The following is a 16,770-nucleotide window of genomic DNA, read 5'->3' as shown; positions in this document are numbered from 1 at the left end:
TTGTGTGTGTGTGTGTGTGTGTGTGTGTGTGTGTGTGTGTGTGTGTGTGTGTGAGTGCGCGCGCGTGCACGCACGTGTGGTCCAATTTCTATTAAACAAAATAAAACTATATTTTACAGTCTTACTTACAAATGAGCAATGTAGTATAGTATTGCCCAAGCTGCAATATGTTCACCTTTTGTCTGTATGAAGTGATAATTTATCCCATGGAACATTAGGGATAATGATTTTAAGTACACAAGAATAGCCATCAGATAATGTATCTTGAAGACTGGATGCCTGCAAACAACATATAATTGTTAGAAAATGGCAAAATTTCGGAACCAATCAGTTACAATCAAATGATGTATAATTTAATCATCCAAATTAGAAAACATTATTAATATTATTTTAATTTGTGCATTGCTGTCAGTGTTGCTTTTGTAAAAGAGAAAGAAACTGCCTTCAGTCACAAATCATGATTTTTATTTCAATACATGCATTTCAAGCCTTGGAGCTCATCTTCAGCTGCCTGATCAATCTCAGTCCTTTTTTTTTCTTTTTCTTTTCTTTTTTAAATTTACGTTGGTACTGGTCTTTTTCTACTAGTGGTTATGTAGTTTTTAAGCATGGCATGAACAGACATATTTACATACACATACATACTTTTGAACTCATACAAATGTGCTGAGAGACGAAAAGTGTGCACATTTATGTAAACATGTCTACTCATATTGTGCTTAAAAATTGTGTATCCACTATCTAGGGAGTAAATCTGGTCGGGAGGGGGGGGGGGGGAGGGGAATATCACAAAACTGATATGTTGGTCCATGAGGCAGGAGGAGACGAGAATGAGGTGTGGAGGGAGGTAGAGATAGAGGCAGAAAAGGATAGATGGTATCTGTAGGGAGAGGGGGGGGGGGGGCAATTACAGGGTACAGTGGACCACAGTGTACGGGTGTGGGAGTAATAGGGTTTACAATGTCAGGAGAGGAAATGATGAGAACAAGAGATTGAGAAGAGAGCACTCTATGACGCAGACTAGCACAGGTTTAGGTCAGAGGGGACTGTGAAAGTGAAGGATGTGTTGGACTGAAAGTTCCCACTTCTGGAGTTCAAAGGAGCTAATGGTGGAGAAAGGGGATGAGCCAAATGGTAGGGTTACTTAAGCAACTGCTGAAGTCACTGATGTTGTGTTATGCAAGATTTTCAGCAACTGAGTGATAAAGTTTCCCGTAACAGTTCTGCAGTGCTCCTTAAAGTACACAAAAACCTGGTTAATTACTTAAGTGGTTCTTGGGAATAACTCCAGATGATGCAGTCAATGCATAATATTTGTATGAGTCAGTGTCTAATGAAAACTGTGGGGACCCTACAATCACATCCACAGCTGAAGTGGTGCCTCAAAGAAATTTGCAACTACTATTACATCATCCAGCATTATGACCGAGACCTACTTAAGTGTTAATATATTGGGAAAGTACAAATACAGCACAGTTCATTACTATAACCACCTAGAATGTTGCACAGAACACCATGGGTTGCATATAAAGTGGCTGCTTCCACATGTGATCCCACCTCTTATCGGGAGGACTGCATATCTAACTGCATTGCAGTCATTGGGACAGGTCTGACAACTGTTACCCACTTTGGAATAACCAGTGAGGTGCTTGATTGTCAAAATAGATTGCATAGGGATGAAAAAATGGGTGGGTGACTTTGGGAAATGGGTATAGGATTAGGATTTTGGGAAGGATATCCCGCACATCAGATCCCAGCGAGAAATAGGTGAAGCCTTAATGAAGGATGTGATTACTGTTTTTGAGGCTTAGGTGATACTGGATGTACTGGTTTTTGGCTGGTTAACAGTGGCGATGGGTTTGTTGGTGCCACAGAAAACAAATGACACAAAAATCTGTTTCTGGATTTCCTAAATTAAACTTTTATCTCCCACTAGCAACATTAGCAGACAGTGCAAGCCTACTTCAGAAGCATGAAGCATATGAAAAAACCTTTACACTAAGGAATGTTCTGGTTATCTAGAGCTGAGGAATTATTTATGATAATGCTGAGAAGAATTCAGAGCACAGGAGGCACAGCCATGTGTGAAAGTAGGCATATCTTGCATCAGCTGTGGTGCAATTACCCTGTAGCCTTCCATATCGATATGACAAGTAATTAGCTGTCTAACAGCAATAATGAAAGGCCATTCACAAAATGTGGCTAGCTGTATAGTGGCCCATCCAACTGCTCAATATTATACATACTACAAAGCTGATGACTTCAATAACTGCCTCTATTGTGCCATTGAATCCTTCCACAACAGCAAGTCATCTGAACTAAGCAGCTGGGAATTGTGTCTTCAGAATTTTATCCATTAGTGCTATTCCAGAGAGTGATTGGGGAGAGAGACAGAGACAGAGAGAGCGAGAGCGAGAGCGAGAGAGAGAGAGAGAGAGAGAGAGAGAGAGAGAGAGAGAGGAGAGAGAGATAGGGGGGTGAGGTTGGGGGATGGAAGTTACCATTGGCAGTACTAATTAGTTAATATTTAGTATTCACAAGAGAGACCAATCATGGCTACACACAGGTAGCACTAAGTATCTATGGCCATATGACAAGTAGCCTTCACATACAGACAAAAAATCTGTGGAGGGCTTTAATTTATAAAATGTATAGACTGAATATTGTGAGAAAATAACACTATATATCGAAACATTAAAGCCTAAATGTCACGTGCTTCTTGGCAAACTGATTGCTCTCAGGTAGACATTACATAAACAAGCATGTCAATCTGTATGTATGTTCAGAACTACAATGTCAAAGTTTTTTCAAACTAGAAGAAATCTTAAAATAACATACCATAGCCCCTATTGGTTAAAATATTAAAAAATTAAAGAAACTCAAACTAGGAGGATTGTTATGAGCATATTTCAGCACCTTTATTTTAGATGACATTTAATGTTGCAAAAATTAGTCAAATTATCAAATTCCATCAAAAAATACAAAGAAGGAAACCAAGCCACTACATAGGAGCTCTGACCTAAGAAACCTCTTAAGACATAGTTTGTCACCTGAGAATTATACACCAGAAAACCTTTTATAGCAGATAAATAATGCTGCCAATTAAAAGAATATCATAAATGTGAGATAAGATCTGTCATAAAGGGAAGTTAAAAAATTTTTGTTAATGAACATATAATTTAATACAAAATTATTACTAGAAAAAAATGTTCTCTGGCCATCTTCTTCACACAGCAAATGGGGAATTGAAACACAATAAGGTGTGAGGAATTTGCTTAAGTTTTTCTGCTAGACAACACTAAAAACGTGCACATCACAAAACTGAGGCAGTTAAAAGCAAAGGCAAGTGAGTGACAAAATCACTTTTCTGAGAAAATGAGCTTCCAAGTTTGAATTAAATTTAAAATTCTATATCTTTTGTTATATTGTTTATGGTACCCATCATATGAAGTGGTTATTAAGCTGTACTTACCGTGTCAGTGAATTAAACTGAGAATGTTGTGCTCAGATGTAATCTAATCAGCACTTACGCATCCCTCCCTTTCTTTTCTCTGAGGATGTTACTTACATCCCTTTGACTCTCATTAATGTCAGGTTTTAATGACACACAAGAATGTAATACACTATTTTGTCCCATTTTCATGTATTCCAATAATCTATACACGTATCTTTCATTCATTATACACATTATGGAGTAGATAAGACAAATGAATAAACAACGTTACGTACAGAAACATAGATCTTCCAGCAAGCACATACGCAAAACAAATACTCCCATTTGTTTTTACTAAGGGAAATGTCTATTCAGAATCCCATACAGTATCATCAGAATAAACAGCATCATCAACAGATTGTGTGCTTCTCCCTCCACTTGCTGGTGATCTCTTATATGATTTGGAAACAGATGATTTTTGATTTGTGCTTCAAGATTTGTATAGAATGGATGGTAAACTGGAGGCACAAATAGACATAACTGCTAGCAGATTCTGATATTGCTCTGTTACAGCAGGTGGTGACAGTATATTCAACTGTATTATTGCTGAACTTCGTTATCCTAGGATTCAACATCTTAAGTAAATGCAATCAGAACTCAGGTCATCACTGAAAGTAGTCTTATAAAACATTCCATACAGTAGTGGTCTGATATCAGGAACTTGTGGTCAACGGTCTTCAGTGAAGTGTACTTCACAGTATACATCCAAAACTTAATGATGTTGTTTTCTTTGTACTAAGTCTTGCATGGTCACTAAAGGCAATGAGGGTCAATACAGACTGAGGAAGTTTTCGTACATACCTCAGCAAACCATCAACACTTAAGATAAAATAAAGTGCTCTCACCAAAGGTATTAACATAATCTTTGCTAAATATGAAACTTCCAGGCAGATTAAAACTGTGTGCCGGACCGAGACTCGAACTCGGGACCTTTGCCTTTCACGGGCAAGTGCTCTACCAACTGCGCTACCCAAGCACGACTCACGCCCCTTCTTCACAGCTTTACTTCTGCCAGTACCTCGTCTCCTACCTTCCAAACTTTACAGAAGCCTATATAAGACAACAAATGTCTGGTGCAGTTGAAAGATTGCTTACTGCTGCTACAATGGCAGGTTATCAAGATTTAAGTGAGTATAAACATGGTGTTATAGTCACCGAATGAGAGATGGGACACAGCATCTCTGAGGTAGTAATGAAGTAGGAATTTTCCCGTACGATCATTTCACAAGTGTACCGCGAATATCAGGAATTTGGTAAATCATCAAATGTCTGACACCACTGGGGCCAGAAAAAGATCCTGGAAGAATGGGACCAATGACTACTAAAGAGAATTGTTCAACGTGAATGAAATGCAACCTTTCCGCAGATTGCTGCCCATTTCAATGCTGGTCCATCTACAAGTGTAAGCGTGCAACCCATTCAATGAAACATCATTGATATGGGCTTTTGGAGTTGAAGGCCTACTTGTACCCTTTATGACTGCACAGCACAAAACTTTATGCCTCGCCTGGGCCCGTCAACACTGATATTGGACTGATGATGACTGAAAACATGTTGCCTGGTCGCACGAGTCTTGCTTCAAATTGTATCGAGCAGATGGGCGTATACGGGTTGGAGACAACCTCATGAATCTATGGACCCCGCATGTTAGTAAAGGACTGTTCAAGCTGGTGGAGGCTCTATAACGATGTGGGGCATGTGTAGTTGGAATGACATAGGACCCATGACACGTCTAGATATGACTGTGACAGGTGACATGTACGTAAGCATCTTGTCTGATCACCTGCACCCATCCATCATTCCGATGGAGTTGGGCAATTTCAGCAGGACAATGCGACACCCCACACATCCAGAATTGCTAGAGAGTGACACCAGGAACACTCTTCTAAGTTTAAACACTTCCGCTGGCCACCAAACTCCCCAGACATGAACATGATTGAGCATATTTGGGATGCCTTGCAATGTGCTGTTCAGAAGAGATCTCCTTGCCCCCGTACTCTAACGGATTATGGACAGCTGTGAAGGATTCATGGTGTCAGTTCTCTTCAGCACTACTTCAGACAGTAGTAGAGTCCATGCCACGCCTTTCGCAGGCAAGTGCTCTACCATCTGAGCTACCCAAGCACGACTCAGAAATAGCAAAGCTAGTCAGCTGATTGCGTGCTATTGTCATGAGCATCTACAAAAAGTGCTTGAAGGATGGTAAAACAAGGAGGAGGCGACAAGGTGTTGGACATCTACACACCGTCACAGAACGTGGAGGACACAGGCTTGCCCGCTCTATAAAGCACGACAGGCAGTCATCTGTGGCGGATCTGATGACAGAGTACAATGCAAGTGCAGGCACAAGTGTTTTTGAAATACTCCATTTAGCGCATATTGTTGAACATGGGAGCTCTGCAACAGACAACCCCTGCGTGTTACCACATTGACCCACTAATATTGTGCATTACAAGTAAAGTGGGTATGGGATCATTGAAATTGGACTGTGGATTGATGAAAACATGTCACCTGGTCACATAAATCATGTTTCTTGATACACCAGATCAACTGTCATGTCTGGATAGACCGTAGTCCAAGCAATCAGCTGGTGAGAATAGCATTATCTTATGGGGGATATTCACCTGGGCTTCCACAGGGCATGTGATAGTAATCAAAGGCACCATGACAGCTGTGGACTGCTCAAAAATTACTGAAGATCACCTGCACGCCTTTATGCTTGACATCATCTTAAGGCGATGGCATCTCCCAGTAGGATATCTGTTCATGCCATGAGGACAGAATCATGGTACAGTTGTTTTATGAACTTATATTGGTGTCTTGATCGCCAATTTGATCTGATCTGAACCCAATGGAACACATTTGAGGCACTGTTGGGCCCAATGTCAGCACCCACAAACCACTGGGCCATAATTCATGGGAATTGCATGATGTGACCAGTGTGTAGACATCTGGTTCCACTTAACTCTTTATAACTACCAAGCACTTATTGAATCCGTGCCACACGTAATCTCTGCTGTATTTTGTTCCAAAGGAATACATTGTTGGACTGTGAAGCAGGCAGTCATAATGTTTTGGCTAATCATCTCCATCCAATCTTCTCAAAAGTGTTTGACAAAGATACGTACAGTAGAATACTTACTTTTTAACTAAGCAGAACTTGCTGAATGCCATTCAGATTTGTAAGAGATTTTCCACATAGAAAGCAAGACAAGACCCACAAATGAAATGCTGGCAGAGCTAAACATTAAAAATGATCTATTCAGCCTTTAATAAAAAATTTAGCAAACTCAAGTATTATGGGGTTAATGGCATTCATCTTGCATGGATGGAGTCTTTCCTTCATAACAGAGAGCAGAGCGTCTCACTGACAAGACTGTACAGGTCTGGAAGTAACCTTAGAATGGGGCAACATAATGTGTGGGCTCCCACAAAGATCAGCGTTGGGCACACTCTTGTTCTTAATCTACAGTACATGAATTACTCTTGAATCACTTGAAAGAGTGGTTCAAAAATTGAAATGTTTGCTGATGATGTGGTTCACAGTTAATAGCTCAAATCTCAAGAAGACTAAGACTCATATTATGCATCACATAAAACAGTTTCAAACACTGAAACTAGACACTAAAAGTAACACACTAAATGAAATGAACTTCCTTGGGGGTTAGATGGATGACAAGTTGAAATGAGGTCAGTACACACATAAAATAAATAAGAAATTCAGTTCAGCATGTTCTTTTCTCAGAAGCATTTCTTAGTGTGCTGACTTAATGACTAGGGGTAGCATCTTTGAATAGTAATCAAAATGTCCTTAGTCCAGGGTTCGAACCCTACCACTGCTTACACTTTGAATAAAACCCCTCATCAATGTTGCAAAAAACTTCCAGCATAAGAAGTCATCCTCATTCTGCCAATGGCCTTGTCAAAGAGGGTGGAAGGAGTGTCCAGGGCACTGTCTTGACCTAGGTGTGGGAAACTGCCCCTAATAGGAGGACAAATCAGCAATGATCAATGACACGAGGATGCGGAACACAATGGAAACCACTGCATTAAAGACACATACTGCGTATCCGCAGGGCATGTAGCCTGTAACTGAAAAAGTGTTATGATGATCTCTCCACTGGCGAAAGTTTCCAGACTAGTCCCCCATTTGGATCTCCAGGAGGTGAACATGAGGAAAAAAGAGTGAATAATCAATATAAGGGTAACATTCTACAAGCTGGGTTACAGAATGTCAAAAGTTTTAACGTGGCAGGGAAACTGGAAAATCTGAGAAGGGAAATGCTAAGGCTCAATCTAGATATAGTGGGGGCAATGACTTAAAATGAAAATAAGACAATGATTTCTGCTCAGACAAGTATAGGGTAATATCAATAACAGCAGAAAATGGTAAAACACAAGTAGGGTTCATTATAATAAGAAGGTAGGGCAGAGAGTGAGTTACTGTGAATAGTTTAATGATATGGTTGTTCTTATGAGAATCAACTCTAAATCAACACCAACAACAACATATCAGTACACTAAGCCAAAATCACTTACTGAAGATGAAGAGACAGAGAAAGCATATGAGGATACTGAAATGGGAATACAGTACATACAGGGAGATGAAAATCTAAAAGTTATGGGAGAGTGAAATTCGGTTGTAGGGGAAGGAGTAGAAGGAACTATTATGGGAGAATATGGGCTTGGCAGAAGTAATGAAAGAGGAGAAAGACTAATTGAGTTCTGCGATAAACTTCAGCTAGTAACAGCAAATACTCTGTTTGGAAGAGTTAAATTAAAACCTGAGGTGGAAGGATGTCAATGATAAGATTTGTTGATGACATTTGCTATCTTCAGTAAAAATGAAGAATTATAGGATATGTTGATTGGAATGGACAGTCTACAAATTCAGAATATGGACTGAGAGTAAATCAAAGAAAGAAAAAAGTAATGAGAAGTTGCACAAATGAGAACAGTGAGAAAGTTAACATCAGGATTGGTGATCACAAAGTAGATGAAGTTGAGGAATTTTACTACCTAGGCAGCAAAATAACCCATGGATAGAGCAAGGAGGACATAAAAATCAGACTATCACTGGTAACAATAGTATCAACCACAGGCCTTAGTTTGGTGAGGAAGTTTCTGAGAATGTGTATTTGGAGCACAAAACTGTATGGTAGTGGAACATGGACTGAGGGAAAATTTGATCAGAAGAGAACTGAAGCATTTGAAATGCGATGCTACAGAATAATTTTGAAAATTAGGTGGACTGATAATGTAAGGAATGAGGAGGTTCTCCACAGATTCAGTGAGGAAAGGAATATTTGGAAAACACTGATAAGAAGAAGGGACAGGACGACATGACACCTGTTACGACATCAACATTGTACTAGAGAGAGCTGTATAAAGTAAAACCTGTCAAGGAGGACAGAGATTGGAATACAACCAGCAAATAATTGAGGACATACTTTCCAAGTGCTACAATGAGATGAAGGGGTTGGCACAGGAGAGGAATTCGTGGTGGGCCACATCAAATTAGTAAGAAGACTCAACAAAAAAAGGACAAGAGTGTTGGCTTGTTTTGCATACGTTCACTCCATGTTGTCTTATGAAATTATCTTCTGAGGTAGTGTAACAAAAGTAAATGAAATATTTATTCAGCAGAAGAAAGTAGTGTGAATACTGTGTAAAGTAGATACTGTACATCTTGCAGAAGCCTTTTTAAGGATCCTGGAATTATTAGAGTCACTCTTTGATGACCTATGTGGCTGATAGTAAACATGGGAATGAATTTTCACTCTACAGTGGAGTGTACAGCAATTGTATGAAAGACAAGGACCCAAACCATACTGGAAGATAGAAGCGAGGCACAGGTGGAAGTAAACCTGTGAGGGTAGTCGGCAAAAGACAATGCTTCCAGGATCGGGTCCTGGTCAGGTACAAAGTTTTAATCTGTCAGGAAGTTTCAATAAACATCAGTATCAGCTGTGTTTTGATTTGTACAATCACAACATGAAACATAAAAATAATTTTCATATATACTTTGTCTCCTTTACATTGGGTTGAAAGTGAAGTTATATATACTCTGACACATGAAATATAATACGAAGCACCCAAATGGGAATTGTTACCAGTTCAAAAGAAGATAATAATAAAAAAATACCACATTAGCCACTCTTTCCACAAATTATCTGAATATCTAGATTTAAGAATTTAAAAGTTATGTTAGTTACATGGCAACTAACAGTATTCACTGTAAAGCTGCATAACAAGTAGTAATTTACTGACAATAGCACCCAGTATTTACAGGTGTAGGCAATTTAAAAAAAAAAAATACTTTTGTAATCAAGTAAATATTGCAGCAACCAATAAAAGGCAAACACCAGTTACGTGATATAACTGAGGAGACAGACTAGCAGTCTTCTTTCTAATTTCCTTGATTAGCTAGTGCAAACATGAGTAGCATTAATCAATATAGTGACTCTTTGCTGTTAACAGAGTATACAGATCAAGTTTCTACCATTTGTTGAACTTCTTCCACATCCCTTAAGATTCTCCTTCTCCACAGGATCTACAGTACATGTTAAATGAATGACAACAAAGGAGAAATATTCTTGTATATTATAGGTTTCTGACCGACCGAGGTGGTGCAGTTGTCATCACAATGGACTCCCATTCAGGATGGTGGTGGTTTGAACCCGTGTCTGCCCATCCTGATTTAGGTTGTCCATGATTTCCCTAAATCACTTCAGGCAAATGCCAAGATTGTTTACTTTGGAAGGGCATGGCATATTTCCTTTCCCATTCTTCCCTAATCCAAGATTGTGCTCTGTCTCTAATGACCTCACTGTCAACAGGATATTAAACACTTATCTTCTCCTCCTCCAATAAGTTTCTGGGGTTTTGGTTATGATATAATGCATTTTTTTCTGTTGACACTTCATCTCTTGCTGCTGAAGACAGCAGCACAGCAATTATTGTGGATGAGACATCATTTCTGAATAATATGTTTTTTTTTAAAGCATTTAATATTGGAGACTATCTGATGGCATATCGCCATAAAATATTATGTTCTTTTGTTATTTTGTACGCAATATGCGGTGATTATTTATCAAGTTGTACATATAGTATCAGTGATTTAAATTCAGAATGTTTTGTTCAGTTATGTCTTCACCAATAATCTATTTAGCACTTACACCCATCTACATTAACCCATACACATAAATCTGATTGTGTATGGCAAATGAATAAATAATTCCAAGTTAGTTTTTAGCAAATACACATACAAATATTTCCATTTGTTTTTACTACTGGAAAGGTCTGTTCTGAGTCCCATATAGGATCATCAGAACACATCACATCATTAGCAGATTATCTCCATTCTTCTTAATAAGTTCACTTTCTTTCATTCTACTATTTTAATGATCTGACTGCACAAACAGATTCTCTTCTGCCAAATTCCAATGCATACAAACTGTCTGACAACAGTTTACAATACATTTGGAACTAAAGACATGTTCATTTGCACTTGCATCTCTTTGCACCCAAAGAGAAAATAGTTCTTGTTAAGCAGTTCTTTAAATAATCGCTAGGAAGCAATTCAAATCATCCAAAATACCTATATCCCTTTGCCACCATCTCCAGCTTTATGGGACATAATGTCAAACAGAGCACAAACAAAACTATTAATTCTAGCAATTTAGTTTAATAGCAGTTTTTTCCTGTCTTTCTTTTTGAACTTACTTGCTTTTCCTCAAAATGAAAACCCAAAAGCATCCAGACAAGAAAAACAATAAAGCCATTGTGAAATATAATGCTGGAAGTGGCATTTCTCCTGCTGATAAGTAGTTACCATCATTATTTTCTTCTATGGATATCTACAACACACAAAAACACACCAGTCATTAATAAAAGATATATATAAGGTTACTGTCTTTTTATTAACACAAATTAAAATGTGAAATCAATGAAGGATTAGGGGAAGGGATACAGAAGAACGGTAGAAAATTATAACTTTGTCGAATTTCAATGCCTTTACTATAATTTAATTTTCACACATTCCATATTTGCCTACCATAATTTGTGATAATTAATCTCTGTGATTAAGATATATTTGATTACATAATTAATGCCTCTTGCTTTCTTTCCTATGGTACAACATCTAAACTTTCCTTATTCTGCATTCATGTAGTCTGTACTTTAGTACAGAGTAACTTTGTTCTATTGCATTTTGTAACCTGTAAATTAATTTAGTCTGTCGTCGAGTAACAGCCTGTGCCACATAGTGGAAAAAAGGAGAAAATAACAATAATAATTGACTGAGCCTTTCCCAGTGGACTAGAGGTAGAAATCGTTCTCAGGCAAAACATCAGATGTTGTGAAATCTCCACAACACTTCATTGTTACAACTGACATACTCAGCTGAGATGAACACACTGCTCAAGTGTGTCCACAACCCTGAGCTGTGTCTACAACCTCCTGTTTATAGCAGTCTAAGTGGGAAGCACACAAGCATAAAGGCATCAAATTTGGTGGCCAATAGCAAAAAATTCTTGTTCACAACTGAGAAGTACCACTACACCACATGTTGGATGATGAATCAAGGATTGGCATATGATCTAAGACTGTCATTCCTCCTATGATTAGATTAGATTAGATTAGATTAATACTAGTTCCATGGATCATGAATACGATATTTCGTAATGATGTAGAACGAGTCAAATTTTCTAATACATGACATAAGTTAATTTAACAACATAATTAAGTTAATATAACAACTTTTTATTTTTTGTTTTTTTTTTTATTTTTTTATAATTGTTTTGTTTGGTTTTTTTTTCTTTTTTCTTAATTTATATCTAAAAATTCCTCTATGGAGTAGAAGAAGTTGTCATTCAGAAATTCTTTTAATTTCTTCTTAAATACTTGTTGGTTATCTGTCAGACTTTTGATACTATTTGGTAAGTGACCAAAGACTTTAGTGGCAGTAAAATCAAACCTTGCGTAAAAACAAGGAGTGATTTATGAGAGTCTACTATTTTTTTTCTATAGTCAGATATCATACACTACTAGCCTCATACAGAGCAAGAACACTTACAAATGTTTCCTTAATTTTTTATGAATTTCTGAAATTTGAAAATTTTTATTTTTTGCTACGTTTGGGGTTAGTTATCTCAAGTGGGACTGAATATAAAACTATGATTTTTGCACAGTTTGTACACCTATATGATAGAAACGTACTGTAAAAATTTCAACATTGATATCTGACTGCGAACAAAGATATGAGTTTTTGAAAATGAAGCAATAATTCACATTACTCTACAACTGATCTTATGGCTGTTGCCTATTTAAATGGTTTATTGTTTCATTGTAATAAAATTTAATTGTGACATATATTTAGTTAACATTATCACCCAATATTCATTTAGTTTATTTATTTTTAATAATGCAATATTAAACAATAGGAGCTTTTCCTTTTGTTCTATGGTAATAAAAATGCCCATTTATGTTTAGGTTTATTGTCGATAAAGAAGTACATTATTGCTGGTTGTGGCATTGTTGTAGTCAGTCTGTTCTGAAACCTCTGTTGGAGCTGATTATATACTTCATAGAGAGTGTAGAATGTGTTATGTGCTTTGTTCTGTGTATAATTTGTAATTAATTTTGAGAGATTAACTGGAATGCAATAACATGGATGAACAGTGCTCTGTTGGACAGATAGCAAGTGAAGTGTGCCACAAAACAGTTTCCGGTTCAGTTTCAAAAAACTTGAAAAATGTCAATGACTTTGATGAAGTTAGACAAACTTTGTTTAAATTTCGAGTAAGTTCTTCTGTAACATCAGTATGTGCAAGGGCGTACCCAGGATCTGAACTGGGGGGGGGGGGGGGGGGGGGGCAGGTCATACTAGTCTCAGGAAACAAGGACTCGAGACAACATACAGCACTTATTAAATAAAACAGTAAACTAGTGAAAAGCTGCTTTCAATAAACATTTTAAATATAAGAACAATAGCATAGCGAGGTGCTCGTTTAGACTGCGGGCTGAGCAGAGTGATGTAGAACAGTGCTGCATGGTAGCTCCGAGTTTTGTTTTGTACAATCGTTGGATGCGATTTCTTGCAATGGACATCGAAAGTCCCATATGTACATAAACATCCCGTGTTGTGGGATCAGAAAAACAAACACTGCCACGACAGAGGTCTGGTATGCCAACCTTGGAATGAACTGTATAAGTACAAAAAATTAAAATAAATAACTACCAAAACTACTACAGACAAGAAACGCATAAACTTAGGTATATTATCATATTTGAGTTACATACAAATTCTATCATTTTAATAAAGAAATGATAGCCCCAGTAGTTACAGTATTCAATAAACGATTCATGAGGTAAATTTGCAATAGTAACATTTGACAGGTTTTGAACACCTCTCCTCCGCTCCTCATCCTTCTTGAAGCTCCACTTTTTGCTTCTGAAAGCATGCTTCAAGGCGCTGTTTTCGATTATGTCCTGGTAAAAACTCAACTGAAGGGAGATTTTGGGTCTACCTTTATCGATTAATATGTTCTGAAAGAAGGAGATGCACTGAATAACAATGTCTTCGTGTTCTAAAGGAGGTTTCTTTTCTTTGGGAGAATATGCAACTTGCTCGCCAAAAATCTGAACGTGCGTTCCACTAGCACTCTAGCCGCTGATAATTTCTTGGTAAATAATCTTTCTTTGTCACTTAGTAACAATCCAGAAAATGGACTCATTAAATTTTGCAAGGTGAGCGAGGGCTTCAGGCAGCCCTAATGCGGCTTTTACTGAAGTGCCCGGTAGTTTTTTCGGTGATTGCCAGTTTTGTGGAACTCTCTAAAATTATTTTATAAATCACTTGCACTAAATGTCTCGCCATCTACTGCTTGTCATAACCTGCACGTCAACTGCTATTTATCTAAAGTCAGCTGTAACAAAAAAATTAATAGTTTAGGAGCAGAAAAGCATTTTACATTTAAATATGGTAGGAGAAACGATGTTGTTCGTTAGAAACATCACATAGTCATGATCCCTTACTGCCTACAAGTGAATACGCTGTTCCGTGGCGATGTAACATGCCTGCGAATAGCAGAGCGGATTGCTTATCGCTTAAATTTATTATTTCTATAAACTTCCCTACCGGCAGTAACGTGCCGAAGATGAAAAAATTAATCCCGGATCTGCGCGAATGAGTTTGAATACCTTCTGGGAGGTGGGGAGGAGGGGGGGGAGGGGCGACAGCTGCCCTCCCCCCCCCCCCACACCCCTCGCTGGGTACGCCCATGAGTGGGTGAGTATCATGAGAAGAAATATAGTCTGAAGTACAACCACATTTTTGGAAGAAAGTGCTGTGATCCACTTAAAGTTCATAAAAAGCCTATTACTAAAGGTTAGAGGGAAAATAAAACTTGAACATTTGTCCTTGTTATGTGAGAGTGAAACAGCTTCGCACGTGAAACGTAATATGATTCCTGGAAATTTACTAGGCCCAAATAGTTACTCAAAAATATTTGTTGTGAATCCAGAACCAGAATCATGTAACCTTGTTAATGACATCTATATTCCTAATGAGGAAGCTGTTAGCATAATGGGTTTTGCTTGTTTTAAGTTAGACGTATCTCTTACTTTAAAAATAATGAAATTAAGTAGCAGAAAAAGAAAAGCAGCTATTGAAAATAAGGTACAACAAATTTCAAACAAAATTAGAAAAGACTTGGAGTCATGCTTTAATAATACAGATACCAATATTATTTCTTAAGAAGAAGAAAACCTACCACCACCACCATCTGACACTGAATATTTGATCTTAATATAGAAATTAAAAATTAAATGTTCAGTGACATCTAAAGAGGAAAAAGTTAAAATTTTAAGTCTGCTCCCTGACTCATGGTCAAGAGAAAAAAATAGTTCATGAATTCAACATTTCTCATTGTTTGGTTAAACAAACCCGAAAAGTGTGAAAGAGCAAGGCATTTTTCCAGGTTTAAGAAAGAAGAAAGGAGTAGGTATAAGTGAGGAAACAATTAAAAAGATCCAACAGGTTTTTGAAGATGATGGAAACAGTATCATGTGCCCAGGTCGCAAAGATAGCAAAAGACTTGATATAAATGGAGTTAAAGTAACAAAGCAAAAACGACTAGTGCTGTCAAATTTAAATGAACCTTATGTAGTTTTCAAAAATTCTCATCCTGAATACAAAATTGGGAAGGTCAAAATTTTTGTGACCTCCACCCTAAGTGGTGTATTTTGGCTGGAACCTCAGGGACACACTCCGTATGTGTTTGTCTATATCATAAAAATGTCAAACTGATTATTGTGGGTGCAAAACGCAGTGATCTTAACTACAAAGAGTTACTAGATTTAATGGTCTGTGACACTAAAAGTTATGATAGCATGATGAGGCGGTGTAATAAATGCCCCTGGTAAGAAAACTATTATTGAATTGTTTCACAAATATGATGAGGAAATGCCAGACAGTATTACCTTCAAACAGTGGGTCATAACTGACAGGGCAGAAATGATAACAGTGGTTAAATCTCAGGAAGAGTACTTGGAATGTTTAATTGATAACTTACAACAACTCAAAAGTAACCACTATGTTTCTAAAATCGAAAGTAAGTTTTTGAAGGACAAAAAAGCACAATTTCATGAAACTGAATGCATAGTGCGAGCTGATTTTGCAAGAAAATTTTACATTTGTGATTCAGGATGCAATACAGTGCATCCATTCATTCTCTGCTTTAAAAAGAGAAAGATGAAGTTTACAGTTCTTCAATTTGCATTCTAAGCAACTACTTGGAGCACAACACTTTGGCTGTACATGTGTTTCAAAAGTAAGTAATAAATTACATAAAAGAAAATTTTCCAAAGGTCGAGAAGCTGATATACTTTTACATATGGAAATGGTAGTCAGTATAAGAACAAAAAGAATTTTTTAAATCTGTGCAAGCACAAAGTATACCTTTGGTTGAAGACTGAATGGCACTTTTTTGCATACTGCCATGCTGATGGAGTAGGAGGTACAATAAAACGTGAAGTAAAGCCAGCCTGCAAAGACCAACCACAGACCAAATTCTACAGTACAGGACACGTATGTCTTTTGCAAGGATAATATTAAATGCATTACCTATTTTCTGATCAAGAAAGCAGAAGTGGTTCTGCTTATGAAAACAACACTTCAAACCAGATTTGAAAACTGTAAAACAATAAAAGGAACAAGGCATTTCCACAAAATTCCTTGGCATTTCAGAAAACTTAGTTCAATGCTATGTAACATC

General features: G+C 37.5%; 1 protein-coding gene across 2 annotated transcripts in view; it reads right to left on the bottom strand.

The window, feature by feature from the left end:
• LOC126413585 (protein GPR107) overlaps positions 1 to 16,770 on the bottom strand; it is a 186,387-nt gene that overhangs the window by 44,090 nt on the left and 125,527 nt on the right. For both annotated transcript variants that reach the window (XM_050083277.1, XM_050083276.1), the window contains exons 7-8: positions 11,219 to 11,352; positions 130 to 279 (exon numbers count right to left, since the gene is read on the bottom strand). In XM_050083277.1, coding sequence (XP_049939234.1) covers positions 130 to 279; positions 11,219 to 11,352 — 284 coding nt within the window. The remainder of the gene's footprint in view (positions 1 to 129; positions 280 to 11,218; positions 11,353 to 16,770) is intronic.

The sequence above is a fragment of the Schistocerca serialis genome, chromosome 1 (genome assembly GCF_023864345.2).
Source record: "Schistocerca serialis cubense isolate TAMUIC-IGC-003099 chromosome 1, iqSchSeri2.2, whole genome shotgun sequence".
Classification (NCBI taxonomy): domain Eukaryota; kingdom Metazoa; phylum Arthropoda; class Insecta; order Orthoptera; family Acrididae; genus Schistocerca; species Schistocerca serialis.
The sequence above is the reverse complement of the archived record's forward strand: the minus strand, read 5'-3'. Positions and strand labels throughout refer to the sequence as shown.